The 26,673-nt window shown below is 40.0% G+C and overlaps 4 protein-coding genes across 8 annotated transcripts in view; 1 reads left to right on the forward strand and 3 right to left on the reverse strand.

Annotated features, from left to right (window-relative positions):
• Positions 1-1,272: 1,272 nt before the first annotated feature.
• Positions 1,273-4,132, reverse strand: cabz01093075.1. Of its 3 annotated transcripts, XM_057045787.1 has the most exons (4): positions 3,976-4,132; positions 3,619-3,680; positions 3,381-3,464; positions 1,273-3,054 (listed from the first exon to the last, which is right to left on the reverse strand). In XM_057045787.1, exons 3-4 carry the CDS (start codon positions 3,452-3,454, stop codon positions 1,977-1,979), a joined length of 1,152 nt encoding a protein of 383 aa, XP_056901767.1. In that variant the 5' UTR covers positions 3,455-3,464; positions 3,619-3,680; positions 3,976-4,132; the 3' UTR covers positions 1,273-1,976. The 3 variants fall into 3 exon arrangements, with proteins under 3 accessions (XP_056901767.1, XP_056901766.1, XP_056901765.1); XM_057045786.1 differs by lacking the exon at positions 3,619-3,680 and having other exon boundaries at positions 3,976-4,131; XM_057045785.1 differs by lacking the exons at positions 3,619-3,680; positions 3,976-4,132 and having other exon boundaries at positions 3,381-3,612.
• A 1,806-nt stretch (positions 4,133-5,938) lies between these two features.
• On the reverse strand, positions 5,939-8,963 carry si:cabz01093077.1 (C-C chemokine receptor type 4). Of its 3 annotated transcripts, none has more exons than XM_057045791.1 (5): positions 8,739-8,963; positions 8,104-8,147; positions 7,277-7,425; positions 7,015-7,187; positions 5,939-6,909 (listed from the first exon to the last, which is right to left on the reverse strand). In XM_057045791.1, the coding sequence occupies exons 3-5, from the start codon at positions 7,422-7,424 to the stop codon at positions 6,199-6,201; spliced, it is 1,032 nt and encodes a 343-aa protein (XP_056901771.1). In that variant the 5' UTR covers position 7,425; positions 8,104-8,147; positions 8,739-8,963; the 3' UTR covers positions 5,939-6,198. The 3 variants fall into 3 exon arrangements, with proteins under 3 accessions (XP_056901771.1, XP_056901769.1, XP_056901770.1); XM_057045789.1 differs by lacking the exon at positions 8,739-8,963 and adding an exon at positions 8,254-8,716; XM_057045790.1 differs by lacking the exon at positions 8,104-8,147 and having other exon boundaries at positions 8,739-8,962.
• A 217-nt stretch (positions 8,964-9,180) lies between these two features.
• On the reverse strand, positions 9,181-12,234 carry ccr2 (chemokine (C-C motif) receptor 2). Its single transcript, XM_057045788.1, has 3 exons — positions 12,090-12,234; positions 11,343-11,468; positions 9,181-10,676 (listed from the first exon to the last, which is right to left on the reverse strand). The coding sequence occupies exons 1-3, from the start codon at positions 12,094-12,096 to the stop codon at positions 9,766-9,768; spliced, it is 1,044 nt and encodes a 347-aa protein (XP_056901768.1). The 5' UTR covers positions 12,097-12,234; the 3' UTR covers positions 9,181-9,765.
• A 1,133-nt stretch (positions 12,235-13,367) lies between these two features.
• The window catches only part of cobl (cordon-bleu WH2 repeat protein), a 34,769-nt gene continuing 21,463 nt past the window's right edge, over positions 13,368-26,673 (forward strand). The window contains 8 exon segments of the mRNA XM_057045779.1: positions 13,368-13,760; positions 20,996-21,187; positions 22,650-22,741; positions 22,744-22,859; positions 23,945-24,173; positions 24,896-24,940; positions 25,669-25,757; positions 25,994-26,065. Of these exon segments, the coding sequence (XP_056901759.1) occupies positions 13,738-13,760; positions 20,996-21,187; positions 22,650-22,741; positions 22,744-22,859; positions 23,945-24,173; positions 24,896-24,940; positions 25,669-25,757; positions 25,994-26,065 (858 nt within the window). The 5' untranslated portion in view covers positions 13,368-13,737.

A 26,673-nucleotide genomic window follows, 5' to 3' on the forward strand; every position in this document is an offset into this window, starting at 1 on the left:
GTTTGCATCCATTGAAAGAAGCGTGTTGTTTTCAGAAGCAACATGTTTTGCATGAAACCACAAAGGACGTATTGCTCGTAACACATCTGACCAAAATTGCGAGTGAAATCTTGAAGATGTTGCACGCTGGAAAAAAATATCTCTCTCTGAAATATATTTTAATACAAAGTGCATTGCATCAAAATGAAAAATAGCCAGTATTAAGGTTGCCATGTTCCAATTATTCCAGAAAAATGAGTATCAATTTAGTAACTTGAAATTTGTATTGTGGTAGTTAAATATTAATCTTGTTCAAAAGAATTCTAACCCAAAATAATGTGGTACAGATGTCATCGGTGTTTTCACCATGTTCTAAGGTAGTTTTCTATGTCAACTGGACTGGGTTTCTTCTCTTGAAGACGTTTCGCCTTCTATCCAGAAGGCTTCTTCAGTTCTGAAATCGCTGGGGAGAGAGCTTGAAAATATATAGCCCCTGTGGACCATCTGCATGCTAATGATCTGGGTGGTCACCTGAGAGTCGTTAGCAGGGTCGTTGGTTTTTTTCACCATGTTCATTTCCTTTATCAATTTTGCTTTCATTAAACGATACTTAACGTTTTGGCCACTAGGTGACACTAATGAGCTTGTAAATTTTAGAAAAGTTTAGAAATTTGTGTGCTTTTTTTTTTTTTTTTAATTTTGTAAATGCATTTTTAGTCATGTCAAGACTATTTCTCTGGAATTGGCAGATTGTTTCAGTTGTCCCCTTAAACTTTCTGTTCTTGGAAGGACCGCATCATTCTGAAATCATTATTCATCTCCACATTACTAAGAACATGTTGAGAAAGGTCAAACTCTGAGAAGCAAATAATGATAAATTAGTGAAGGGGCAAAGGAGGGAGGTTTCACACTAAAATATGACTTGCATGCTCTATGATTACATGCAGGAACAACAGTAGCATCTTGCCATATTTCAAGCTTTTAATGAAAAGATTCAAAGCAAATGTTGCATTCAAGTGTGACTTTTGCCCCATCCTGTGTGCATGTCTTTAACATTTAAACTGTGACTTTGGTTAAAAAGCCTACTTCCTCTTTTAGGGTTTGGGCTTGGCTTTTTTTAGGTGAGGTACAGATTGTGAACAGAACTGCTGTGATGCATACAGGTGCTGCAGCTGCGAGCATGATCAACATGTTGCATTGGCTTGTTGTTAAATTAGTTTTGATTTTTAGGCCTTTTTGAGCCATCCAACATTACTGTTGAGCAACATCGAACATGACTTAATTGTAGTCGTGTTGCTTTTTAAAAAATCTTTAATTTTAAATGTAAAATAAATGCAAAATAATATTCACAAAATGAACAATTAAACAACAACATGCCTGTAAGACCACATGTTTGGGTCTGTCCCCCTCAATTGCAGTCAAAACATTTAAAACATCATCCTCTCACTGCGGCCGTCCAGCTCTTACATCCAAAGCATTCCTGGTGTGTTTGGACATGGACAGAGTCTCCTGGGATACCCATCACTGGGGCAGTGGCTGAGCATCCTTCAGATCTTATAGGCAACCCAGTCCCGTGTCTGGCTGGGGTCCTCTGTCTTACAAGATGTCCATTTTTGCCCATGGTGTCAGGTTCCTCTGTGTTTACCTGGTAGGACACAAAACCCGGCCTGACTGTGACACTTGTGCGACTGGGTTTCCTGACCCTGCGTTAGCTTGTTTAAGCTAAGGAGGGAAGGCAACTTTCAGTCTCAAATGCATGCAAACATGAAGCGCTGCAGTCTGCCTTAAGTGTTCGGTGTTCCTTAAGTGCGTTGTGTTCGGTAGATACCTCTCATTCAAGTGGTTAAAAGGTTGTAGCTGACACATATAGACACATTTGCCCTATACAATACTGCTGAGCAGTTTGAAAAGTAGAATACTGTTCATGAGGATCCTACTAGATAATGATTATTTGTTGAGGATCTGTAAGTGCGCCTTTTAAAGTAACAGTCCCTGCTTCACACGGCAGTACTCCTCTCATCCAGACTGGTGGTCTGCGAGTAAACCGATCCCTGGATCCTCTCCTGAGGCAAGCATGCCTTGACGACTTGACAGATCCTGCAGGGTGTCCGGTAGATCATCCTCAGAAGGTGCCTCCTAAACTTCTCTCCAACAAAAACGTACAAGAGGGGGTTGAGGCAGCTGTGACAGTATGCGATGCACTCGGTGATTACCAGCGACGACCTAATGCCCTTGCTGAAGTCACAATCTGCGTAGATGCCCAACAGCTCCAGTGCTTTAAAGAAGGATGCAATGTTGTAGGGAACCCAGCAGAACAGGAAGACAGCCACCACAACAAGAATTAACCGGATTGCTTGTTTCTTAGATGAGTGGCTGTGGCAAAGTCTCCAGATTATCTGTGAGTAGCAAAATAGCATGATAGCAATTGGTAAAAATAGCCCCAGTATGTTCATTTTTAAAAGACTGAAGACACTCCAGAAGTGAGAATTTGCATTATCGGACGTAGCTGGTGGGTATTCTGGAAAGCAGAAGAGATTTGACTTGACGTCCTGCAGTTTGAGAAACATCAGCTCGGGAAATGATGCCAAAATTCCAGCCATCCACACAACAGCGGCAGCAGTCATTCCAAAAGATCTTGTCCTTGCTCTTATGGCGTACACTGCGTGCACCACAGCCAAGTAGCGGTCAATGCTCATCAGGCTTATAAAGAAGATCCCGCAGTAAAAAGAAATGGTGAAAACGCCCAGGACTATTTTGCACAGAGCATCCCCAAACACCCACTGATCCAACGCTTGGTGGGCCATGAAAGGGAGTGTGCACACCAGGAGAAGATCTGCTACAGCCAAGTTAAGGAGACAGACATCGGTCATGCTGCGGAGTCGTGTGCCAAAAATGATGACCCAGAGGACCAGCAGGTTTCCCAGGAGACCAAAGAGGAAGAACAGGGAATACAGGACAGGAAGAAACTTGGCTCCATGACGCTCATACATACACGTCCCATAATCATGGTCATAATAGTCGTAGTAGTTGTACTCCGTGGTGTTTGGGAAGGTGCCATTAAAAGATGTAGTAGGACTGGAGAAAAACAAAAAAGAAAAATCCTGTTAATTATCAGGAATTTCACTCTACTGTTAAAGATCCCCTCATGTTTTTATGAGAAACATGAGCTTCAGTTCTTCACACGAGCAGGGTTTACATCTTAGATTAGGAATGTTTTGGATTTCTTGTCGTGTTTTCTTTCTGAGGAATGTGAAAGTAGCCAAACTACAACAGTTTCATATTGTTCAAGTACGACCATTCAAAAACACGTAGGATCTTCAGAAACACAGTTCTCTTTAGCGCACAGAAAGTCCAAATGTAAAATAAGACCCAAGTGTAGTCAGCATTAGAGTAAATGCTACCTTGTTATTTCCTCTGCAGTCTCAAGCTCGCCCATTCTTGTGAAATTAGCAACAGTTGTGGTGTCCGCGGCCATCTCCAGCTGCCTGTTGAGCACAGAATTCATGACCTACTTTCAAAAAAACTGGAAAGAAAAAATAAGTTTCCAAAACACAAGGTGCGCCTGCTCATGGGTTCAGATTCTTGGGGCTTCCATCTGAGGTTCTCTGAAACATATCTTTAAAAAGTGAAACAACTTACTTGCTGCAACTTGCTGAATGTTTACAATTCTGCAGATTCCCAGATGATCCTGCCCCTTTTTCCTATTGCAAAAGCCCAAAAAAAAAAACCCTATTCTTTCAGTGTAGGTTCTGATACTTTTGCGTCTTCATTAATCAGAATGGCTGAGTCTTATCATGTTCCTGCATTTATTTATCTCACTTAAACCATATTACATCAATCCCATATAAACATATTTGCCTTTAAGGCCACAGTGATCCTTTTCCAAAGCTCTGGTTCAACCTGGTTTAGGTGTTCAGGACAAAAGTAATAGAAAAAACCTAGAAAAAGTACAGATTATGGTTGTCAATTCTGCTGAAAATATTTAAAACAACTTACGCATAGGATGCAATAACACAGGCTGGGTTTGCGGCTGTCAAGACAATAGAACCGGTTGGCTTAGGAACTTTAGCCTTATGAAAAAGGGTTTATGCAAGATGTGAAAAAAGCGGTGTGTGTGAAACCACCCTTCTTTCTACGCTTATGGGGGGCATGTAAGAGTGGAGTATGGTTTTGTTTGTTTGTTAGAACACTGATCTGAGAGACTCATGCATGAGCCCATAACGTCAGAAGTTTCACAAAAGAGACCATCTGCTGTCATGTACAGAGGTTTGCAGAGCTCTTCTTGCAGAATTGTTTGTGCATGGTTATGTGGTGGGGAGCACTCGCGTTTTGTGCTTGGGGTCATTCTACACTGTGTCTCTATGTGGGTTTTCTCCAGGAAACTTGGTTTCCTTCCACAGTTCATAGACAAGCATGTCAATCTAACTGGTGGTTCTTTAGTGTTCTGTAAGGGAGTGGTGACCAAGCTGTTTTTCTGTCTTTCACCCACATACTGCTGGGAGAGTCTCCAGCACCACCCCATGACCCAGCACTGGATGGATGGAGTGAAGGATGGATGGACGGGCGGAGGGACGGACAAATGGATGGTTGATCAAGCAATTGAAGGACAATCTGGAAGTGTGCAACGTTTAATAGGAGGAAACGAGGAGACAAAAAAACAGGAAGAAGACATCAAGAATCCCACAGGTGGGAATCTTTAAATGCAAAGCCCTTGAGGTCACATGTTCCAATGTCACATGTGCTGTACTGAAAGCGGAAATTGCTGGTAATGAAATTCTCAGGTTTCCTAAATATAAGAAACCAAAAAAATACAATACAAAACAGGAATTGCTAACCAGAAGCAAAACCATGGCCTTTGTGTCTAGCTCAGGGGTCAGCAACCCGCGGCTCTGGAGCCGCATGTGGCTTTTTAGCGCCGCCCTAGTGGCTCCCTGGAGCTTTTTCAAAAATATGAAAATGGAAATTGTTTTAATATAATTTCTGTAAGAGGAAAAACGTGACAAACATTCTTAAAGTTTTCCAATGCTGTATAAATGTGTATAATAGATATTTAATTTCAACATCTCATTATAATGGAAGTTAAACTTAAAGCGCCATCGTACAGCAGAGTGGACAGGTGATGCGTCACGTGATCCTCTCCAGGATGCGCTGCGGGGAAAATAAACATTTCATCATGAATGCTCATTATGTCTTTGAAGCCTACTTATCATTTGGAAAGTAGGCTAATACAGCTAATATAGACACTTACAGCAGGCTTCGCCTTCATTATAAGCCCTATATAAGGCTTTTAATTTTTTGCGGCTCCAGACAGATTTGTTTCTTGTTTTTTTTGGTCCAATATGGCTCTTCCAACATTTTGGGTTGCTGACCCCTGGTCTAGCTGGACAAAAATGCCCTCTGACACACAAATCCTTGTATGTCTATCTTTGTGAAGATTTTCATAGACATAAAGCATTCCCCAGCTCTTTACCCTAACTCTAACCACCCGAAATAACACCTTGTCCCTGACCCTAACCTAAACCCCTAATTCCAACCATAATAACCGTGTTAACCCTCAGACACTCCTTTGAGGTTGAGACGATCACCCACAATGTCCATGCTTCCCAAAATGTGGTCACTTTGTCTGTAGAATACGGATTTTAGTACTCAGTATGTAGCAAAAAAAAGGGAAAAAGATGTTTTTGTCATATAACATCATGGTTACATGACAAAAACATATTTTTTAACTTCCAAACTGAATCAAAATCAACTGATGTTTAACTCCTCTGTTGTTCTTTGCCTTGTGTCGCTTGCATGGCCTCCTGATCTGAACAGGCGAGACTCTTGCTGCAGAAGTGTAGCATGTTTTGACTTCCTGTTGCTCTGCTGCATCTTGTTTCCTTCACCTCAGTAGTTTCAGTAAAATGTACGGGCTGCGGGTTTGGGTGCGTTTTCGACTGCTAACACAGCTGCAAATACATTTCCAGATATTTCACATATATTTTATATGCACCTGCATCATATTGTCTGGTGACATTTCATATAAATCACACAACTACATTTTGAAACATAAGGAAATTACCATTCATTTAATTACAGAATGCTACAATACATCGATTTACATGTTATTTTACATGTTACTTAACCGATTCATATTTCTCTCAATTAGTACCTTTAAAAACCTCAGACTCCAGAAGATTCATACATCACATCACACCATCACACTATAGAAAGTTCTGTTTAATAATCTGATCTTACAGGTGTGTTTGAAGTCTCTTTGTCGGTGGTGTTTCTGTAACTGAAAGTAGCCCTGCTCTGGTAACAACCAAGATGTCTACCCAAAACTTTCGCCAGTGACCTCCGAAACTTCTCCCCTGCGAATGCGTAGATGATGGGATTCAAACAACAGTGGGACAGTGCAATGAGCTCAGCAACACTCATGCTGGAGCTGATGCTTCTCGAGGCGCTGCAGGAAGTCAGAATTTCAAAGATCTGCAGCGTCTGAAGGAAAACCATGATGTTATAGGGCACCCAGCACACCAAGAACACACACACTATGGCAAATATTAGCTTTATAGCTCTGTCCTTTTTGGAATTCCTGGCCATGAAAAGCACAATAAGGATTTTGATGTAACAAAAAATCATGATGGGGAGGCAGACAAAGAGGCCCACGATGTTCTCACTGAGGTTTCGCCACATCTTCCAAGATTCCTGGGTCTCTTCCGGATAGAGTGGCTGGCAGTGGGAGAGGTTATATTCTGGATCTATCTCCAGGGAGGCAAATTTAACGTGAGGAGCTGCGATGATGACAGATGTGGCCCAGATCATGACGCTGGCGATGATTCCAATGCGAAGTGTGCGGTTGCGAAGGGACGTAACAGCATGGACGATGGCTACGTAGCGGTCCAGACTCATGAGAGTCACAAATAAAGTCCCGCTGTAGAACCCCAACTGTGGGATGAAGAAAAGGAGAGGTAATTTCCAAAAGTACCACTTACTTTTTTTTATTTTTAATCAAATTAACTTTTCTGTAATGGGAATGATAAAAACCCTGACCTGATAGATTCCTGTCATCAGTTTACACAATGCCAGACTTTGGGAATTGAAGGCCCAAAGAGGAAGAGAAACAGCAAATATGAGGTCTGAGAGAGCCAGGTTGAGGAGACATATGTCCGCCATAGTCTTCAGCTTAATGAATTTTAGGAGAACCCAGACCACTGTACTGTTGCCTATATAATCAGTTAGAAATATCAGTCATTCTTTGACATTTTAAAACTATTTATTGGTAGTTGAAATGACTGCATCTGGTTGAACTTACCGATGAGGCCGAAGCAAAACACCACGTAGTAAAAACACTGCAAGACTGTGTCAGACAACACAGGGTTTGGATCTTGATCACACGTGGAGTTGTAATCGTAGTCATACATGTCTGTGTACAATGTGGGATCATCCGTGGTGGTGTTCATGCTGTACAAGGGACAACGATCAAGGACAGAAAGGTTGTTGATGTTTATATCTTCAGTCGGACTTTCACTCTTCAACATTTGCCAAGAAGTGGCTTCATATAATGACTAATATAGGAAACACCAGGCTGTGCACATTCTGAAAACAAAGCTCTTATTGTTATTGTTGGACATTAATTTGACATCAGGCCTAATCAAGTCAACAATTTTTGCATATTGACATCTCAAAGCTCTATTACAGTTAGAAAACATGTGTGCAACTATTGGAATCATCAGGATTGTCAGCAGTTGTCATGCTGGAAAGAAAGACGAAATCTCGAACTGTGACACTTGTATGGCAAACCACATTTCTCCACATCGAAGTCTAAGCAATTGCTCGCTGACAAGCAACCAACACCACTGTTAGCCCATTCAACAACTGTCTTTGTCTGTCTTTAAACTCATCTTAATGGGTCTAAGCTATTACCCCAAGGTGAAAATGGTTGTTGAAAAGAAAGCCCTACTGGAATGCTGATCATTTGTAGACCTGAGTTTATAAGCCTTAAAGCAACACAAATAACTGTCAGATGAAATAATTGACCTCTTAACTCTTCTTGGAGGTTATGTATAAAAATTCTATAGTTTTCAAGCCAACCTGGTTTAATTATGGCAACAATCTAAAAAGAACAGTAGTATTACTCACTCTTTCAATTCTCATTGGAATCTTTTGACCGCTTACTCTTCATTCTTGTTTGCAAAAAAAAAACCTTTTTTAGTTTGCTCCCAAGTGTGTGTAGAAAATGTAGAAATGAGCAGAAATTAGGAAATTAATCGAAGAAATCCCAACACCTACTGAAAAAGAAATGACTGCCATATGAGAAGGTTGGACTTTCCTGCCCTTTAGGTTGAACTTTTCAGATTTATTTGTCTCTTGAGTCATGTCTGAAAGGCCCCTCTGGCAGCCCAGCCGCTGCCATTTCAAAAATAAAAACTTTTCAAAGGAATCAACAAGAACAACAACGATGGGGTACAGACATAGTGGTGGAATATTCCTCCACCTGGTTGCAGGGTAAATGCTCCACATTCGATGACTGTCACATCCTCTTAATCTAACCATAGATGGGTTAGCGTGATCTATGTTGAAACCACATCTCAAGCTTTTTTTTTAAAATCTTACTATCGCTCTTTCTATGCACAGTGTGCTCAGACAGAAGTGGAGACCCTCACTTCCTGGCGCCAACAATCTTAACACACACGTAAACACATGCTTGAACACACAGTATGAGGAATAAGGCCCAGAAAAGAAAGCCCAAACTTAGTCAAATAATAAAATCTTACCTAATGTTAAAATCACTGCTCCTGCTCTTGGGTTAGGCTTTAACAATATGATATCCTGTCATCATGCTTCATAGCTTTTTTATGAAATCCTGCTCATTTCTGCTCAAATCAACTCTGGGGTTTTGTTGCTTCCTTTGCTACTTTCAAACCTGCACATAGGTGACAAGTGTGGTTTTCCGCGAAGCGTCCCTGTGTAAGTGAGCAGGAGGTAAAAAATATTCTAATGAGGTGTGCTTTTTTCTTTTATCTGTTTTGGCTCTCGGTGTTGTGGAAGGTCTTGAATTTTGTGAGTACCTCAACAGGAAAAGCTTATTTTTCTGAAACTCACTTTTCTGACCATGTGACTACTTCTGACCATTTCTTCTTGTAGCTTGGTCTGAAATCAATATTATGTTTAAAAATATACAGTCTTTCTTGTAAAGTAGTGTCACAACCTCCAATGTGGTGGAATAAACAAAACAAGTTTTAATGACTGAAAGAAAATGTAGCTTGGTAGCTCTGGGCTCATCAAAATATGTACAACCACATTATGACCGGTGAGGTTGATACAACTCCAAATACAAAATACGCAAGTTGAGCTTATGCTACAGGATATGCATCATACATGAGGCACAAAAAAAGAAAAAAAAGACATCAACTTTCAGACGTTTGGGTGTTTATGGCTGAACGTGCTGCCATAGTAATATTTTCCACAAGACAAGCAATGTCATCAAGAAAATGTGTTAGAATTATTTTTTTTTTACAAAGAATTAGTCTGTCAATAACTGACGAACTGTGGTTACATTGTGTGACGAACAAGAACTTTAGGTGACAAAGTTTAAATGCTATAAGCAGCAAAAAACACAGTTAAAGCTCAAGAAAAAAAGAAAGGCAGAGTAAAATATTCTAATGAATGAGAGATAATACATCAGTTGAATCACAGGAAGCTTTGGAGAGATTATAAGCATTCGATAATCAGGGGTCAAAAGTGGAAACTGAATTGAAACAACAAACAGAGATGGGCAATAATCATGAGGCAGCTCAGCCCCTAACTGATGAAAGTGGAGGTGACTTCAGAGGACTGAGACATTACAGAGCTCTTCCTGCGGGAGTTCTCTGAGAGATCTCTGGCCAAGACAGAACGAAGAGAAGGAAACCAGCTCTTCAAGAGGTTCAGCACACGTTTTATGAACTTTTCTCCGATAAAGGCGTATATGACGGGGTTGAGGCAGCAGTGTGTGTAGGCAAATGTCTCAGTCACAGTTCCGGTCAGCTTTAAATTTTCCTCTACTTCACACACTTCTCCGCCAAGTTTGCCTTTGTCATTGAGGAAAAACAAGAAAAGGTAAATATTATAGGGGGTCCAGAATAAGAAAAAAGCCAGCACAATGCAGATGATCAACCTGATGACACGGTGCCTCTTTGTGCTCCTCATATTCACCAATCTGGGTATAATTCTTGCGTAACATGCTATCATTATAAGCAGTGGTAACACAAGCCCAAGTATATTCATTGCAAATAGGTTATAATCTTCCCAGATATCGTTGTCTGGCATGTATCTACAGCCAGTCCCATAAGACGAATTTGTCACCTGAGTGAAGATTAAAGATGGGAGCGAGACAGTGAAGCTCAGCAACCAGACCACTATGGACACAATTACACCTGTCCTCAGCGTGCGATATCGTGCCACTGTGAGGGCGTGCATGATGACCACGTATCGGTCTAGAGTCATGAAAATCATAAAGAAGATGCTACTGAAGAACCCTGTGCGGTGGCAGACAGAGGTGATACGGCACATGAAGTCCCCGAAGGGCCACTCGCCGGCCACAGCGTAGTGAGCGTAGAAAGGCAACGTTAGGACAAAGAGGAGGTCAGAGAGGGCAAGGTTGAAAAGGCTGATGTCTGTCAGGTTGGCCTGGTTCCAATGCTTCATCAGAACACACAGGACTAAACTGTTGCCTGGTAAGAGAAAAATAATAGAGGTTAGGATATGCAAAAAAGACTTCATCCCCCTTTGATGTTTCCCTCCTTTCACTTTTATGTACAATCATGGCCAAAGTAATGTATCTTTTTGAGAAGAATTAGCAAATAAGCTCAAATAAGTTTTTGAATAATATAATATAAAATAAGCATTTGCAGTCATAATAACCCTGTTTAGAGTAAAGGACCTAGTTCAGAAGAGGTCTGGCTGGATTTGCTATCAGAGTTGGTGAAATGGAGATCACCAGGGTGCAAATGATGTGTGTTAGGGATTGTGCTTGAAAAATTTGCATGTCTAAGAGGTCCAAGCTCTCATTGATCAGTAACTGCAAACTGAAGACAAACGAATCGTGAGAAAGTGCCTTCATCTAGATCATCACCCAAAAATAACCAATCAACCCTCTATATGCAATCAAACCCAGAATCTTCTTGCTATGTGTCAGTTGTTTTACCCTGCATTGCATGGTGCATGGTGATTATGTGGTCTGTGGAGTGGTATTTGAGGAGTGAGTTCTGTTATGTGACAGAAGTGAGGACAGTTACATTATGTTCATATAAAACAATTAGAAACACTGTAGCCTTTTTCACTTTCTGATATCCAAAAATGTCCATAAATCAGAGGAACGCATTTACAAAAGCTCACACCTGCAAATCCAACAATGAATACCAAACTGTAGAGGGTTGGCAGGAACACCTTTCCAAAAGGGCTCACAGCAGTTTCCTTGCATACCATGAAGTAGTCTCCATTGTAATAATCCTCATAGCCCGCCACTAAAAAAAATGTGGACACACCGAATACTTATTAGACAGACATGTTAAAGCCTATAACTGTGCATGACATGACAATATGTTGCATTAATCATGTTTGTTTTCTCAAATTTGAAGATTAGTGGCTATTATAATTATTATATAATAATTATAAAATTTTTGAGCTAGTTAATATGGGTATATTATCTAATTTCCCATTAGCCTTAGAGCGCCACCTTCTGGTGATTATAAGCAATTCACTCCATTTAAAGCACATCTATTGTCAGCACATTGAACTTGTTCAAAGATGACAAGAATACTTATTAAGTAAATACTTATTTTTGAGATTTAATCTTCTGCTATGTTTATTCATGTTTTTATTTCAGATCATTTCACATTGTTCTTCATAATTTCAACTTTCAAGTTTTTGAAGGGATATTCTCTCCATGAACAGAAACACATAGGTTGCATACTTACTTTTAAATTCAAATGCTATTCTTAATAACTTTATTTTATTTGAAAAAAGGCAATTTAAGGAACTTCAAGGTTATTTATATTTCAAACAAAGCTGTATAGCATTAATCATGTCTTGAAGATGTCAGAATTATATACATTTTCAAAGTACAGTGGATAAAATGTGTTCACCTGACATCCTGATATCTTGGTGATGTTGATTCTTAAAGGCACAATCAGTATCTGCCACTCAGAGCTCCAATATGTGTGTCTGGGTCTTTTTAGACTGTAATGAAATCCCTGTGCAGTACCCTCTTAATAAGTGCTGCAGAGGCTTGGGTGCACGTGATGGTTTTTTGCACATTTCTGCTGTGACTTCAAGATCTTTATCAGTGACCAAGTGTGAACAGCTGCTTTCCTGAGAATGCAAAACTGGAACAAATTGAGAACAGAAAAAGGTGTTGAATAAAGATATGCTAAAATAGTTTGGGCTTATCTTGCAAATCACAAGTGTCAAGAATATTAATGAAAACTAGCTAGTTTACATTGTTTTCTCAATGTATATTGACACTATGTAAAGTTTATTAAGACATTTATCCTCTATTGAAGAGAGATAAACACCTCTTATCAAGTGGCTGGAAAGATGATCCTGATCAAAGGCAGTGAACAGCAGAAAATTAGTAGATGGACATATAAAAAATAAGAGCAGATTTCTTGAATTGAAGTATTGTTCCTTCCAAAATCCCAAAAGAAATTCAAACACTTAATAAAGGGATTCAGGGGACAGAGGGTTGTTTTTATTTCATTTTATTGTTGTTACACATCTAATAAAACTGCGGTCTAATTAATAATTTAAATAAAAATGTATGTAGTAATATTATATGACGATGTAAAAGCGACCTCTTGTGGTGAAGGGTCTCTTATGTTTACACAAAGCAGGTGGAGACGAAAAAATAGCCGCAAAGTATAGGTTTAGCTTTTTAATTTTTTTTAATTATGTTGTTTTTATTCCACTGTCATGAATAACGTGTTTTGTTTTGTTTGTTTTGTTTGTTGTTGTTTTTTTTAATTTCCAGATCTTACCCTCCAGGTGACGCTGTCCACGGAGTCCCTCTTGGGACGGCTGCGTCAAGGTCGATCTACGTAGTTGTACAAGACAGGAAGACCGAGTAGACTACTTTGCCCAAAAAAGGTATTTCCGGAGACGCTTATCAATGCCAAAATTACAAACTACTTTTAATAATGGGCAAAAAGTACAAATTGAAATGAATACAGTACAGCATACACAGAAAGATAGTGATGGGTTTATATACAATATAACAGGTTGTTATGAAATAGTATCTGAACTTTGTTTTGAAAGGTATGACCGGATACAATGTACTTTATGGCAGACATGGCTTGACAAAATCTGTGGAACGATACTGCGATTATAAGAAGTGGATTTGAAGACTCGCTCAGTCAGTGGTAATTACAGTGGTCATGTTGGTCAAATTTTATTTTGTTTTATTTATGTGTTTATTTATTTTACTGCTGGACTTCGAACATTGACCGAAACTCTTGTAGTTCGAGCTGTATTCGACTCCACACTGGACTGTCATCCGCACAGTGACACTTGTTGTACCTTTGACCGAAATACAAAGTGTCTTCTTAGTATACCTGTTGGCTGCTTATTTTGGGCCAGGAGAGAAACGTTAGAAAAATCCAAGTGCGCTATTGGAACGTTTTATTTGCTCAGTCGCAGGTGATGGTACAACTGGGATCCGCCGTGTGCGAGCAACGTTGGATTTGGGGAGCCCACTTTGAGTGACATCATCAGAGCTTCCACATTGTAATCACGGCAATGTCTTCCAAACCACCCACAGGGTAAGTACATAAAGACATCTTTAATTTCTATAGGTTTACCCCCATATTGTTGCTATGGATTGTGACAATGCAACCTTTTTAACCACGAATAAAACCTTCGGTTTTTAAAAAGCCACATTTATGGGCAGAATTCTGTGAATATTGTGCTTATTTTTGCAGATTTATGTCACTGTAAACCTAGAACAGTGTCCATTAAAATGAAGGATAAATGAACGAGAACAATTGAAGAGCACCTGAAAGGCACTGAGGCCTCATTGACAACACAGAGAGTTCCAGCAGACACATTAACACGCCGTTTACCCACTAAAACACAGTTTAAACCAGTCCAGTGTGTGTGGTTGCCAGTGGGGAGCTCTCACTTCATCCTTCTTATCTAGTAGATGTAGTAGTATCAGAGCAGTAAATGCTGTTCTGCTGTTATCATAAATAATGACTGAGACTTCTGTACTGGAACACTTGATTAGGGGAGGTGTCGGGAGTCACAATGTCTCATGATGTAATAAAGGACAAGGTGATACTGAGGTGTTTGCATTAGTCATATTTTACTGCAGCTCTGCATGAACAAGCATCAGCTGACTACATTAAGAACATGATAAATCCTGCTGCTACTGACCATGAATACTGAAAACTTCAGTTTTAATGAGAAATGTCAACACATTTTACTTATTTGCTGTAGTTAAAGTCAAAGAAATAGACTTTCAGATTCCCGTGATACAAATTAGTACATATATCTCTTTTTTCTTCTATCTTATATATTGTTAATGATCTATTAACTCTTCCCTTGGGGAAATGAGTCTGAGATAAATTGAGCCTGATTTGTCAATATTTGATGACAAGAGAAACAATCAGTGCCGTTGTACTTTGTGGTTGTTATCAACCAACTTAAAGTCAGAGAGGTCTGCTCATATTTGTTCTTCTGTACAGCATGTAAAGAAAAGCACTTTATTTATAGTTGCATAGTTCATAATTTATTTATCAAATAGTTCTGTAGCTTGAATCTGAGTGGCCCACTTGCCTGTTATCACACAGGTATAATTATGTTCCACTTGGTTTTTAATTATCATAATGGCTGAAGGCCTAACGCAGACTCATATTTTATTTGTGACTTGAAATTAGTGTTTATAAATGGCCAAAATGTTTGTACTTGTTTTATTGTGGACCTTTATGCCCTCTCTTGTGAAAATTCACATTAAAACGTAGATGTTGACTTGTTCACCACAGTAGGGTGTGATTGAAAGAGCAAGGATGTGGTAAATTGAGGTTTAGGGTATTTTCCCTCTCATCTTTCAACCAAAGGGCCTTTTAACCGGATACTCTTAAACACTGTGATTTCAGGCACTTAAGAGTTCTTTGGCAAAATTACAAAGTAAGCAGGTCACAGAGTCAGATGACTGCGTAACCAAAACGCCTTTTCATCCGGTCAGCATATGACATTTCTTGTCATATAAATTGCCATGGCAACTGCTTTTTGTGTTGTGATGTTTCTCACGTCATCACACCAGGAGTATCTACTTTACAGTCAAGTCCTAATGAAGCACTCCCCATAAACCTTTACTCATTCTCTGTCACGCACACCCAGACACACACACATGCACACACAGGCTATCACACTCAGTCACATAGCAGAAAAGTGAGAAGAACGACTGTTCTTTGGAGAAAGGTGAATTTTCATGTGTACCTTGCTGATGAAACCTAAGCTGTATGTGTGTGTGTGTGTGTGTGTATGTGTGTGTGTGTGTGTGTGTGTGCTGTCCTTGAGTGTTAAGAATGCTTGAGTTTGTACTTCAGAAGCAAAGATGACATTTTCTGAACAAAGCATTCATTCTGAGCTTTACAAACCTACTATTATGCATTTACTCTTCCTGTTTCTATCGCATCAAATGGGTTATGATTTCTCACATTAATCTAATACCTCTTTAACAGAAGTAAACCTGGACCTTAAGTAGAATACTGCAGTATAAAAAGCACTTTTGGCTTGGTTTCTCATGTGAACTGAAGTGTTAAGTTGTCACTAGTATTTTTTCTACATGTGGGATGTTGAAATCTGTGTCCGCCTCTAAATGGCATATGAAATGTATGGTTTGTGCAAAATCATAGCCTAATTTGAAAAGCTTTGGGATGGCGCGTCTGTGTCGTTCTAGGTCTTGTGTGCTGAATCAGTACAGCAATGAGCGTTAAAGCCAGTTGCTGCCCACTGGAGCTAAATGTCAGGCTCTTTGTCTAGCTTTCTGTACAGTTGCTCAAAATGGACCTAATGTTATCCCTGGATGGAAGATTTGAAGGTGGCTTCAGAGACAGGCTCCACACCCTACACATCCCTCACAAAGTTCTATTTATAAGTTTAAAGTTCATGTGGTCTGCCACTGACTCATCGCACGCGTTTTTGTTTTCCTCTTTTATTCGAAGCTTGTTTTACTTCTTCTGAATAGGAACATGTTTAGTCTGTCTGTACAAGTGGATGTTTGAAATGACATTTATAGCAGTTAAGACTTTTGATGTAGGAGAACAAACTCGAGGAAGTGGGATCTATTTTTGTGAGGTACCAAATGGTTCTGTGCAGGCGGATTGGTACTGGTAATTCGATGTGGGGCAAGGCTCTGTTCTCAACACAGATGTCGCTACATTCATAGTCTGGACTGCTGCTCTGGGCAGGGTGGAAACAGAATGTTTGTGTTGATAGACATGAAGCCCACTGCAATTTGGGGGCTGGTTCTGAGCCGTTTCTGCCGTTTTCTTTCAGTACAAACATTTTTTGTAATGTTTTATATAATTTATGTATGAGTATGCTCTCCCCTCCTGATATCTGCATTTCAAGCAAATGTTTAATATTACATTTAACAAGGGCAAATTACGCACTGATTGTGTTCATAATGACTAATGACGCTAAAGAGTTACCCAGCTACACTGGAGATTTATTCACTTCATGCACGCAGAGCACTTAATAAAATGTAGCCTTAGTACTTTTAGAATACATCTGAGTTAAGAAGTTTGTGATGAAGGTTGGCACAGGAGGATGTCACTAATTCTCTCTTGATTGTTGAACAAATCAAACCAGGTCAGTGCTACAGTAAAGAGCTTTGCAGCCATGCAGTGATCCGAGGGGGAAACATTTGAAACATTCAAACTGGATTTATTTATAGACTGTTGTGCTCTATCAACCCCTCCCATAACTTCCTTCAGCCATTCTCCAGTGTGCCAAATTTGAGTCACTGAAAAAAAAAAAATTGTGTATCTTAATCAAATCTATCACTGTAAGTATGGTGTGTTTAAGTGCTTATCTGTTTTTATGGGCTGGTAGTCTTTATTTCTGGAAGCCTTTTGTCATATGTTAGCCACTGTGGTATGTGGGTAGGGGGGGTTACAGTATGAGGTCAGACGGTCTCCTCTCACACCAAGTGGGGGTTCCACAGAAAAGCATTGTGATCTGTATTGGAAATTACTTTGAATTTAGTTTTTTAACTTTTGGTAACAGTGAGGGGTTTTGTTATACACATTCAACAGTTGCGGGGAGGTTTGTGCATCTTCTGACACCAACATTATCTGTTTTTCTTCTCGTTTGTCCAGCAGGAGTTCTGTCTAATTGCACAAACAGCTTAGGGACTGGAGCACCAATTAACATTTCCTGCTGTTATGCTGCTACATTCCATCTTTCTTTCTGTTCTCCTCAAATCTGTACACACAAATACAACTACGCCCTTGCTCGCTGCTGTATATCCCGTATGGAAACACACTGAATTAAATGCGTTTGTAAGTGAGTCCAACCGGCCTAATTGATCCCGGTGTGTTGAAATTAATTTAACACCTGAGGCCTGCTGTTGACTTATTATCCCTCTTGGGTTATTATGTTACAGTTACTGACTCTGCACTCTCTCCAAACAAAGTTTGAAGCTGGTTTTGGCCATTAGGGAGCTAAAGTTGGTCATTAGTTTTTTGCAAATTAAATTAATTCAAGAGTAACAAAATCTCACCTTTAAAGCGATTGTGATTTACCAGTAGGTGAAATGACTGGAATGAACAGGCTACTTTTTGAACCATTGTGGGTGGAGTTTTAACCACATGGCTGGTAATTTGAGCATCGAGACATATGCTGAGCTAAGCGGCTGCTCGCCTAGCAACTGCAAACAAGAGCTTCCCTGAGCTCGTGTGTCACCAAAGCGCCCTGCTTCCAGATCAGAGATGTTGTGCAGTCTCCTCATTGCTCTTAGCTCCCGGCTCATTTCTGCCACTCTGTCTGTGTCACTCACTTCATCCGCTCCTATCTAAACCCCACAGCTGCTGCTAAGAGGAGGCCTGCCCCTCCTGCAGTCAAGTGGGGTAAATATAGGTTGCCATGGGGATACAGAGACACCCAAGGGGTATGCAGGCTGAAGTAACAGGTCAGTGCCTCGAAGTGGGTGGAGAGCGTCCAGGATGCTGCCTCAAATACGCAACGATGTTAAACCTCAAAGAAGCACAAAGGGAAGCGTAACCTTGGCTCTAAAGAGGTGTGTGCTCAAGTGTATTGCATGAGTGGGCGTTTCAAGTCACGCTGAGAGATTACTTTGCTGTTTTTCTTAAGGAAAAGTGGTGCTGTGATGGTGGAGGTCACTCATGGGACCATCTCAGAACTCAAACTATTCCTTTTGCCCTGATCTTATAATATACCTTGATTAAAACACAAATTGGGATAAAGCTTTTCATTTTCGCTTTTCATTCAAATCTCCCACCAGATCGTCCCAGAAAACCTGTCATAGAATTCGATTCAGGCCATTGTTTACGTTCTGAGAATGCATGTGTTTATCATAATGGAAGTAGGTTAATCAGTGCTTTATTTATGGCCAATTAATCTGGACAATGGCTCATTGTTTCAGGGGATCCCAATGACACTGTACAGACACAGCTGATGGGATGTGTGTGTGTCACATGGGGACATATTTGCTTTTCTATCTGTCTCTGATTGATGTACTGGCTTCAAATATGTTTTTTTAAAAATCCAAAACTTCTTGAATCAAACAAGTAGCAGAGCCATGGGAAAGAGTTAGTTGCCATTAGTTCTCACGAAATTATGACATGATCGCAGAATGAAAAGCCACCAAGTCTCTAAATGGCTAAATATGCCCGATTTATGATTAAAATACAAATAGGCTAAATAAAAGTTTATAATTGTTGTTTAAAAAATAGGCAGCCATTATGTTAGAATTCAAGAAAACTGAAGGAGGATCGTTTGTGGCATTTACAAACATGCTTATCAAATCTTCTACGATAGGCACTCAGACTGTTTGCATTTCTGGGGAAAAAAACAGAGTCACTTATCCTCAGCAGAGAAAACACACTTCAAGGTTGAGTCCAATGTCTATGTTATGAGTATGGCTGTTCTTTCCTGAAAACAGCAAATTCCGGTACATTTTTTGCTTCTCTTCTTTTATTCTCAGTCAATTGGTGAGTTTCTTTCCACAGGCTTAAACACACCTGTGCTTGAACTCACACACACACTGGCTCAGTTCTTCATCAGGAATGAGTGTGGTTGTATTTGAGTCTCTCACACAAGCACACACATGTTAATTGGTTTGCATGCAGACAACAAAGCAGATGGACTGGTAGCTGTGTAAATGGCTGCTGTGAACCGATGTGTGGTACTAATACTATAGTATCACAGCTACCCACGTCTTATTGTATTCAAATTATTTTCATTTCAGAAGAATGAATATGAATATCCCTAAGACTCACGTCATAGACGTAGGCTAAATCATTACCATCAATAGTTTCTCTGCCATCAATTTGATCAGTCCTCTCTATGTTTTTATATCCCATTGTTATGTCTTGACTTCTAATAATCCCAAAACAAACATCCGTCATGTTTGAATGGAAAACTAGGGATGGTGAGCAAGATGTTTGAGGAAATCTATCCTGGTTAATGGTGTTTAGTCAAGCAAACAGAATGGAGTCTTTATGTGTTTTTAATGTGTGTGTGTGTGTGTGTATGTGTGTGTACGCGCGCACAATTTTGTTTGTAACTCTGTTCCTGTAGACGCTCTGATCTCTCTCTCTCTCTCTCTCTCTCTCTCTGTTTATCCTTGCTTATTCTACCTCTGTGGGAGACTAAGCTTTTCCTAAAGAAGTCTTTGTGCATGTTCGAAAGAGGGAAAGAGGGAGAGGCAGGGCAGCAAATGAGATGGAGAGAATACTAGCTGACTGTGCGAGCCTTGGCTGAGGCCCACTTGTGCTGTTACCCAGGCTCAAGTTCAGTTCACCATCAAAAACAATTTCTTTCATCTACTCTCATTTCAGCTATTCAGACTATTAAATACAGTTCTGACAGCAAAGTTAAATTTAAATTCATTGGCTCAGCTATGCACATGCTGTCACACTTATTGTTTTCTTTTATTTTTCTTTCATTTTTATCACCTGTCCTCTGACAATCATTCTGCGTTGCGTAATGCCTCAGTTGGATATGTGGCTTAGTGGTTAATAATTGGCCAATGCCAGGTTAGAGTTTGCAATATTCATGTGCATTCCTTACATCCTTGATGGTTTTCTTGCTTTTCTACTCAAGAGGTTGGGTACATTTTTGGAAACGTCTTCTTTGACATAAGGGGTAATGTTTTCTTCATGGTGTCATGATAGAGAAGGTGGTGGGGAAAATGTTTTTAACACAGACACTTGTCATTGTCAGCAGAGCAAAGTTTTCAATTTCAGTCTAATCAGCTGTCGCTGTACAGTGTGCAATAAGCCAAGGTCAAATGGGCAGATTGCAGCACCTCATTGGCAGTATGTCTTTGACGTCTCCACCCATGCTGCCAGAGCTGTGGTTAGTGTGTATGAGAGTGTGTGTTATATGTTTTATATGGCTACTTCTGAGCTAGTGTGAACCCTCAAATTACAGATTATGTGTATCTGTGTGAAATTGCATTGTTGAGTAAGATGATTCTGCATCATCTTGTCACCTGCAGTTAATCTCAGCATATCTAGTTGTTATGTAATCTAGGTGAGGTTAGGTGACACAGGACAGCACTTTTATTTCTGTCAATAATCTACCGTATTTAACTGTAAACTCAAACAAACAAAACAATGGACATCAATTACATAATTACATATTCATTTACTAAGAAACTAAACTAGTTTTTCTCTCCAATGTTTTCGTGCTTCCCTGAATCAATCTGACCTTTCATCTGTTCATGAACCGCAACTGTGACCATGACCAGAGTAAAACTTCAAATAAATAAACATGTTCTTTGTTATTTTTTGGTCACCTTCAGTAAGAGGATGAAGGCACGAGCCCCTTCTCCTCCGCAAGCTCCTCAACCTGCTCCACGCAACATCTTCAGAACCCCTGTACCCGAGGGAGGGAAACCGGCAACAGATGCCAAAGAGAACATGTTTAGGTCCTCGGTGGATTTGCAGGTCACGCTACCGCAGGGATACCAGACATCTGTAACCGAGGATGGCAGGTGAGGTGACGCACACAAGGTCGGGATTATTCATTTATTCTTGTGATTACTTCACTGACAGTCAGCAGTATGAGAACAGTTTGTCTGTTTTGGGTTGCTATGCCAGAGGGGCCTTTTCAAGGGGGTACCATTAAGTCTTTGTCCCAGAGAGCTGGAGAAAAAAGTAGATGATGTCTAACCAGTCGATACTGTCTGTCCCTAACGATCTGTCCTGAGTGTAAGAATTAGAGAGAATAAAGAAATGAATAAACTTAGATGGGCATTGGTAGCTGAGGGTTTGAGCTGAGAAGCGGAGAGTTCTCGGTTTGAGCCCCCGTGTGGATAAAACATGGAAGGAGTTTTGGTAGTGGAGGAAGGTGCCAGAACACTTTCGGAGCAATGCCGAGGTAACCTTGAGCAAGGTACCGAACCCATAAATGCTCACAGAGGGCCGTACGATGAACTGGCGACTCATCCAAGGGGGGAACCAGCCTTTGCCCATATATGCACCCTCTCCATGACCTGGAAATGGATAAAGGGGTCAAGAAGATGAGATGAGAGATGAGACATTATGTAGTCCAGCTGGTGCCCTTTTTCTGTAAGTCTAAAAATAAGTATTTCATCTGCAAAGTAAGGACAATTGTGGAAAGTTAGGATGTTTAGCTGGTCCTTATTGGTAAGGGGTTGTAACTGGGTTTGGTAAAGGTTCAGATAATTTATTCCCTAATGCTGGTGACATGGGTTGGGGGGTCATATTGGATGTGATTGTGTTAAATAAATGGGAGAAGAATGCAATTAATAAATGCATGTATATGCAGCGAAAGATGGCGACTGAGTATTGCTGTTTCACTGTTTGTTCATTTGTTAGTGATGGACTGTCATATCTTTTGGAGTGGTGTCTCTCCCTCAGTTCAGTCATCTGATCTGGCTGTTCCCAGAAAAACACTGTCTCTAGGTTTCTTTATGTGAGGATTGATGGGTAGTACTGTAGGCCTCCCCATTACCCCCCCGCCCCATACCTCTACTTATGCACACAAAGACACACATAGATCTACACATTAACAAAGCAGTCATTATTCTGCTGTCACAATCACTTCATCTAGAGCAGAGTATATGTCATACAGTGTTCCTCCCCCCAACCATCAGCATGCTGATGTCTCTGTCGTTGCTTAGGTTACACACATAGAATAGTAGGAAAATTCATCGAAATGTTTTACAGATTTTAAATCTTGAACAGAATCAACTAATCCTTTTGTGATTTCTGAATAGTAGTACCAAATTTATTTTCTTCATACTTAATTACTTACAGAATATCCTTCATACTCACCTTAATTACCTTTCTTTTACCAGAGCTGATGTTACATATTCTTTGTAACCCTATCATGCTTCCTGTTGCCTTCACCGCCCCCCCCCTCCTTCTCCACCTGTGCTTCTTTCTGTCAAACTCTATCCCTCCCTCCCTTTCACTTTCTCTCCATTTCAGTAAGGCACTGATGGACCTCCTGGTTGAGCTGTGCAGCCATTTCCGTCTGAATCCGGCACTGCACACCCTGGAGCTGTTCTCACCTGAGGGCCACAACTGGGCTTCAAGCCCAATGCTCTCCTGGGCTCCCTGAATGTAGCCTGTGTCCTCATTAAGGAGAAAGTGCTGGAGGAGAAAGTGGCGCGAAGGCCCACACCTAAAGTACCGGAGGTGAGTAGAAAATGTGTGTTTGTGTGTGTGTGTGTGTGTGTGTGTGTGTGTGTGTGCGTGTGTGTGTGCACGTGATGTTTTATGGGACCTAAATTAAGCAGGCCTAAATGCTTGTAAAGTCTTAAATTTGATATATGAGTTGCACTTTGCATGCACTCAGAAGTATACCCTGTAGCCTTTTGTAATATCCCTCCCCCAATGTCTACCTTTTACCCCTAATTGCTGACAGACAGTAAGGAAACCTGTAGGGCTCCGTGTTAAGGTAGGAAGCAGGTGGATTTAAACTGGCTTAACATGATGAATCTGTTTTCTTGGGCTTTTTTTTAGTTTCTGTCCTTCTAAATCATCAATGTTTTCTATTGGTTTGTCCTCCTGAACTTATTTCTACTGAGCATTAGCAGCTTCCTGTGGCTGATGTTCTCCGCCTTTCCTCTGCTGTCTTCCTACTCTTTGAATATTTGATGAGAGCCTTACCTTTAGTTACCATGCATTATTTCTCTGCTCTTCTCAGGGCTCACTGGCTGCTGTCTTCTTTTGACCCTGCCTGGCCACAGGCCAGAGAATGACAATATTTGAGACACACCTGCCTCACATATACTCATATATAACTGGGAATGTCACTCTAGTAGAAATACAAAAACTGTTGAACACGAACCAAAAAGGTTCTTGGATGAATTCCTCAGGCTCTTGTCATGTTACTGGGCTGTTTCATACATGCCATGTGGGAAAACAATTCTGAGTCTAGTAAATATTTCCTGCCATCAGCCAAAGTCGAACCTGTTGTTACTCATTGCTGAAGTGCTGTTTGTTGGGGCTTGTATTTCAGTCTTTCTCCACTCCTCATACAGGGGTTTATCACTTTTTTTGGTGTGTGTGTGTGTGTGTGTGTGTGTGTGTGTGTGTGTTTGTGTGTGTAAAAGTGAATTTAAAAGTGTGACATATTTGGGGAATAAACTGAAGGTCTGCAACTGACTACTAAAGGAAAAGCTCTCTTCGATGGTTGGATAATATGAGGCACTGTGCCCTTTCAGTAATTCTTTTCTATTTGTTCATACATTTTTTCTAACCTTTACTGTGTTTTTCAGAAAACAGTGCGATTGATGATCAACTATCACGGCAGCCAGAAGGCGGTGGTCCGGGTCAACCCATTCGTACCACTCCAGACACTGCTACCGCTCATCTGTGAAAAGTGTGACTTTGACCCTGCACATGTCCTCCTCCTGAAGGACAGCGTCAGCCGCTACGAGTTACAGCTGGACAAATCTCTGACTGACCTGGAGATCAAAGAACTCTACGTACATGATCAGAGTTTAGGTAATTTTTCACTGACTGTCAGTGCTGCTATATCCCATGTTATTAACAGTCCTGGTCTTTTAAAAGTATACCGGTATTTTTTATAGCGTTGAAACAGAAAATAAGTAATTTCCATTTGCAAAGATTTATGAGCATTATTACAATAATGAAGCAGACGAGCACATTTTTATGGAAACTTTCTGTAATCTGTACATGCTTAGCGATTTTAATGTAAAATCTGGGTTGTGACTGATTTAGAGCACATGGCAAATTAAAAAACACTATAGAACATATGGTTATTGTTCTGTCCAGGAGCTGCCTTTTAATTTTTTTTTATTCATTTACTTATGTGGCACATGAAGTAAAACATTGACAATTGGCCAATAAAGAGAACAAAAGACATTTTATAGGATTTATATGACAGGGTATTGAGCAAAATCTCTCAATTGCATTGCAGTAAAAATTGCAATCTATTTAATGTTAGTTAGGTATTTGTTTTATGGAGACATGATCAATATAAGCAGCATTAAGTATGTCAGAGAATAAACTAAGATATCAGATAATCCAAGAATTTCAAAATGTCAAGTCCTTTGCCCTTTACTGCATATGTTGCTCAATTATACAAAGCTATAATGTGTTAAACATGTTAGCGGCATTATCGCACAGAGGGCACACAGTTGCAGTCATTTGTACACACAGCACAGATAATCCTGTGTTTGTTGAAACTTTTTTGTGTTTTTCAGTTCTCCAGCCTAAAATGGCTTCTGCCCCAGCTCTTAACTACTCAGGTATTAGTCATTAGAGGTCTTTTTTTGTGATGGTCTTCTAACCAAACTTAGCACATTAACCCAGGGCATCATCATATGTTTACTAATCCTGCTTTATTAACATACTCAACATGCATGTTTGCTTTTGAGCCATCCCTTTTTCAGATACAATGTTAAATGCAACATTCCTGTAGTCATCCCCAGGTCACAGTTTGCCTTTACAGAACCTTTTTTTTTTTCCAACTATCCATACACCTCTAGCATGTAGAGCCTTTTCATGCTTTAAGTGGCATTTTCATGGTTGGTATAACTGCTCTGTTTGTTTCTGTGTTCTTAAGAGATGTTTTTATTTACGATTCAGGAGTGTAAAGGTTAAATGTAGTGGGTGTTTTTGAAAGTAAAGAGACAGCGCCCTCTTCTGAGAACTCTCTGTTATGGAAGTCAGATATTTTAAATTCGGAAAACACAGACACATAATTAGACACAAATATTAATTTGTATGACCAAACTGACCAAATGAGTAGGTAATCCCAAATATTTAAATGCATGTGCACAGTTAATCCACACTAGTAACCTCACCATAGGGGCTGTTTTTGTTATTGTTAAACTTTCCACAATTAATGATTGATTACTGATTCTCTTATCAACGTTTTCTTAGACTGAATGTGAATTCTATAGTAATTTACTCTCATTAGGTCCCCTCAGTGGCTGCTTTCCTCTTTCTCATTGATTTAATTTTATTTATGTAGACTCCATCTGCTCCAGCACTTCCAGTTTGAACAGAACAGAGAGGAAAAGCTTCCTCGGCATCTTCCATTTCAGCAAGAGGAAATCTAAGGTAAAAATCATGGTTTAAGTTATTTTTTATACTGTACTGCAGCTACACAGTGGGTCTAAAGAGTTCGCCCTTTTTCATTTCCATCTACTTCCAGTCATCTTTAAGCATAAAATAGACTGTGGTGATATATGAACATTTTAAAAACTAACTGTAGCTCATGCATGTTGTCCATCCTGAAACAGTCTAACAGCGGGCCTAACACTTGAATGCATTTTAGCTGTGCCTTTTATCTGCAGACACAGACAACTGCTATGGACACAGATGACTATGATGATAAAGTAACCCAAAATTCTGACACACAACCCAGTGTAAGTATTACTAACCCAACATGTCAACACACATAGATCATGCAGGGATGCTGAACTATGGCATGTTTGCAAGCAAACTAAAATTACTGACGTTTTTTACGTAATTACTAAACATCTTGTTCTGCACAACTTCGTGAGTTGAGGTATTAGGCACAGGTGTCCACTGGGGGGCAGTAACGGTCTCTACTCATTTTACCTTCAACATATAGACGTGTTTTGGAAATATAAGGAACATTAAAACTGATGGTTGCAATTCCCTTTACTGCGATCTGGCAACAAATTAATGTTAGTTCAAACTGAGGATTGCAGATATAGATATTTTATGATTGATGAAGAAGTTTTGTGCACTTTAAAAAACAAAAAATATACAAAATTCTGGGTTTACCACCAGCCTCTATAATGATAATTCTCCCTGAACAGCATGCTCAAAAAGAGCTGCTTGATGGAAAGATTTGGATAAATGCAATCCTTAGTGTGCCTTTACTGCATGAAACAGCTCTCAACCAATTATATTTGTAACTCAATAACATTAATTTGATTTTAAAGCCATGAGCCTTGTTTCAGCAGCAGCCTCTTTGGCTCACCTCAGATCAATAGGTAGTTTAAAC

The sequence above is a fragment of the Takifugu flavidus genome, chromosome 10, assembly GCF_003711565.1.
Source record: "Takifugu flavidus isolate HTHZ2018 chromosome 10, ASM371156v2, whole genome shotgun sequence".
In the NCBI taxonomy this organism is placed as follows: Eukaryota; Metazoa; Chordata; class Actinopteri; order Tetraodontiformes; family Tetraodontidae; genus Takifugu; species Takifugu flavidus.